The sequence below is a fragment of the Castanea sativa genome, chromosome 6, assembly GCF_040712315.1.
Source record: "Castanea sativa cultivar Marrone di Chiusa Pesio chromosome 6, ASM4071231v1".
Taxonomy (NCBI): Eukaryota; Viridiplantae; Streptophyta; class Magnoliopsida; order Fagales; family Fagaceae; genus Castanea; species Castanea sativa.
Genome location: NC_134018.1, coordinates 57,568,315 through 57,572,374, shown reverse-complemented (window position 1 = coordinate 57,572,374; position 4,060 = coordinate 57,568,315). Strand labels below are relative to the sequence as shown.

The 4,060-nt window shown below is 39.5% G+C and overlaps 1 protein-coding gene across 1 annotated transcript; it reads left to right on the top strand.

Moving 5' to 3' along the window:
* Window positions 1–2,469: 2,469 nt before the first annotated feature.
* LOC142640259 (uncharacterized) lies at window positions 2,470–2,874 on the top strand. Its single transcript, XM_075814332.1, has one exon. The coding sequence runs from the start codon at window positions 2,470–2,472 to the stop codon at window positions 2,872–2,874; it is 405 nt and encodes a 134-aa protein (XP_075670447.1).
* Window positions 2,875–4,060: the final 1,186 nt, after the last annotated feature.

Genomic DNA, 4,060 nt, shown 5'->3' with positions numbered 1-4,060 from the left:
CGTCGGTTGAGTGAATCGGTAAAGGGATCAGAGCACCGATGCCTCGTCGATTGAGTGAATCAGTAAAGGGATCAGAGCACTGATACCTCGTTAGAATCACTATCGGAGAGAGAGAGTCATTGGAGAGAGAGAAGCATCTAACTTATCAGAGAGAGAGGGGCATCGGAGAGAGTCTTGGGTCTGAAGAGAGCTGAGAGCAGATGAGAAAGAAAGAAGGAAGAGAGAAAAAAGAAGAGAAATAATAAGGAAGGAGAGAGAAATTTTCGAGTTAAAAAGGAGGAGAGAGGATTAAATTTTTTTTTTATCCAATTTAGCTACATGTAAGATGGTACTGTAGCTATATGTCAAAAAAAAAAAAAAAATTGGCCTTTTCTAATTTGGCCTTCTCGTTGCTAAGTAGTTTTTGGGCCTGAATGCCAAATGTACCTTACATTTGGCATATACCAGGCCCACTGTGGATGCTCTTACTAAAGCAAAGCTAAAAGGCAAAAAAAAAAAAAAAAACCCATGATCCCACACTGTTAAGAATGTGGTTCTTGTGTGCATTTGGTATGAGCTGAATTTTTTAGTTTATCTCAACTTTCAGTTTATTTTTGCTACTATTTATGCGTCTCACTGCATTTTTTTATATTATTCATGGCTCTTATTATACTATTCAGCTTATTTTTAACTTTTTCTATACTTTCAACAAAAAGAGCTTCAGCTAAATAAGCTGTTCCAAATGAACATTAAGAGTGACTATAATTTTCATCTCAAATAAAAGAGGGGAAAAAAAAAAAGAATGGCTATAACTTCATAACTTCATATTGATGGTGTTGGGAAATTTAGACCCCGGTTGATAGATTTAACAAGTTTTAGACCTAAATTGTTAATTAGATTTATTATGCACGAAACTTGTTAAAACAAACAAACATCAATATCATGTCACAAATAATGCAACGGAAAAATAAATAAGACAAGATATAATGACCTAGGAAAACCAATGAAACCAACTAATTTCACGGTAAAAAACATGGGGGGAAACCTTCCCGAAAAACAATCCACTATAGTAAAGAGAAGTTTCAGATCTAGTACAAAACCTTTGTCCCTAGACTCTACAATCCCCGTAGATGAACTCATAGCGAAAACCTTCTACCGCTTCAGAACCTCTGAACTCTTCAATATATGAACGCTACCCTTTTGATACACGGATCCCAGTACATGACTAACTCCTTTGCACGAATCCCAATACATGACTCACTTACCAACTTGAGGAAGAAGAATGTTGGCTGCAAAGTTCTTCACTTAATCAACAATAAAGATCAATAAGCACTTGGTTACAAAATCCTAAGGCGCAAAAGACACAGTAGCTTCTTTCAGAGAGAATAAGGCTTCGATCATCTTTTGCATATGTTCTCCTTGTATTCTCTTATGTAACAGCCTCTAAAATAAGCCTTATATATGTCTAGGGTTGTGAGAAAAGAAACCTTACACAAATCCATAAGCATGGGCCGAAAATCAGATCTGAAAATCTGAATTTTCGTAACCTCGATAGATACCTCGATAGATAGTATTTGTCGAGCCTCATTAAACCTCGATAGATAGCTATCTGTCAAGCAGGTGTCGAGCTATCTGTCCGCAGGTGTCGAGCTATCTGTCCAACTTTAGCGAACACCTTTTCTTCACTGTTTCTTAGTCCAATCTTCATGGCTTTAATACTAGACTTGAACAACATGTTTCTTGAAGTATTAAACACATCCTAGATCTACTCAATTACAAGTAAAGTGCGTTTCGTCAAAGGATTAGTCAACTACATAAAATATGTCCTTAACAGATAGGACCAACAAACCCTCTTGCCCAGACAATCCAATCAGACATCTTCGTCCATTTCGCCACATCATGGAATGGATGAAGTAAGGCAAGTCATTAATTAGAAGTTTTAATGCCTTGAATAGTTACCAATTAGCTGTCAAATCGTTGGAAACTCATTAAAACTCACATTAATAAGCCCAGAGGCGCTACGAAGAGAGCACTAAAGCCACAATTAAGGCCCCAACGGCTAGAAACTATGAAGCTATATATACATGCTCATCAGAACCAAACAAGGTACATATACACACATCCAAAATACACTAGTACATGCAACTCTGAAATTCAAAGCCTTCTTACTTCCTAAAAGCTTCTATACGCTAGCTTTATCATCGAAGACTCTGTAGCAAGCACCACACCGATGACCATCTGAGGAAGGCCTTTCACCACACTTGCAGGTATAGCGACAAGGTTCCATCTTCATTTGGACGAACCTACACTACTAACAATTTTCGCATCATCAGTTTGGCGCTGTCTATGGGGAACGATATTTTCACACTTATCATATCAAACAACAGGCAGTAGTTTGATAGTCAAGGCTTCAGGGACTTTTGCTCAAGGCTAGGGATCAAGAACCAAATCCCGTCCCCAGCTCACCCCTAAGCTAATGGTTAGACGGAAATGATGAACCAGACACTGCTCAAGATCATCAAAGCTGAGTTGGACGAAGCAAAGGGTGTGTGGCCAAAGGAGTTGCCCAACATCCTCTGGGCGTGCAGGACTACAACAAGAACCCCAAAAGGAGAGACCCCTTTTAGGCTCACATATGACACCGAGGCAGCAATCCCAGTCGAAGTGGGAATCATCAGCATGAAGCGAGAAGTCTTCCATGAAGGCAGCAATGACTATCAACTAAAAGTCAACTTAGATTGCTTGGACGAATCTAGAGACAGAGCATCTCATAAGATGGCAAAGTATCAGCAGAAGATGGCCGAGTACTACAATAAGAGAGTAAAGCTCAGACGACTTAGCATAGGAGACCTTGTCCTGCGTAAAGTTACACCTGCCATCAAGGACCCGACCTAGGGAAAGCTTGGCCTATCCTGGGACGGACCATACAAAGTCATCCATTATTCCAAGCAAGGCAACTATCACCTAGAAACATTGGGCGGGAGGAAACTGCCTTGACCATGGAATATCAAGCATTTGAATAGGTACCATAATAAATGTAAAGGACAATTGTATTCATGTTTGAAATAAAGCAATAAAAGAACTATTTAGCCAACGTTCCAACGTGATGCGTGCAAATCTAGGAGCCTAAGTAATAAGATTCTGCCTAGATGGATGTAAATTACTGACGACACCAAATGACAAGATCCCTTAAATGGATGTAAGTTACCTAAAAATTGGCTAACTACTAAGATTCTGCTTGGACGGATGTAAATTGTTGATGACACCATATGACAAGATCCCTTAAATGGGTGTAAGTCACCTAAAAATTGGCTAAGTAATAAGATTCCGCTTGGACAGATGTAAATTGTTGATGACGCCAAATGACAAGATCCCTTAAATGGGTATAAGTCACCTAAAAATTGGCTAAGTAATAAGATTTTGCCTAGACGGATGTAAATTGCTGACAACGCCAAATGACAAGATCCCTTAAATGGGTGTAAGTCACCTAAAAATTGGCTAAGAAATAAGATTCTACCTAGACGGATGTAAATTCCTGACGACGCCAAATAACAAGGTCCCTTAAATGGGTATAAGCTGCCTAAAAATTGGCTAAGTAATTATATTCCGCCTAGACAGATGTAAATTACCGACGAAAGTCTAGACAACTAGATGACTAAAATTGGCCAGGTGGTAAAGTCCTACCTGGACGGATAGGAATCATTGACAGACAAAAACAAACACTACACACAATGAAGAACAAACAGACGAAAGCATAAAAATAAGACGGTAAGCATGAATACATTATGTCTGAATTAAAAGCCCAAAAACTATTGGGCAAAAAGTATTGTTATGACGTTGGAATTAAAAGCCCAAAAACATAGGGCACCCAAAAAAAAAATATAGATAACTCTAACAAACAGGTTCAAGCGGTAGCTTCGTCACCATTAGCATCGATGGGCTTTGGAACGTCCCCTGCGAGGTTAGGGGCACAACCTGAGCAGACAGGGCAGCCTCATCCTCAGCCATCTCCTTGTCCACCACCTCCAAGTCCAAACTCTTCAGGTCTACTCTGGTGGGGTGCTTAACGGGGTACCGTCTT

What these genes read in the sequence shown, in the direction of transcription:
- LOC142640259 (XM_075814332.1), top strand. Translation starts at nt 2,470, where the DNA reads ATGATGAACCAGACACTGCTCAAGATCATCAAAGCTGAGTTGGACGAA.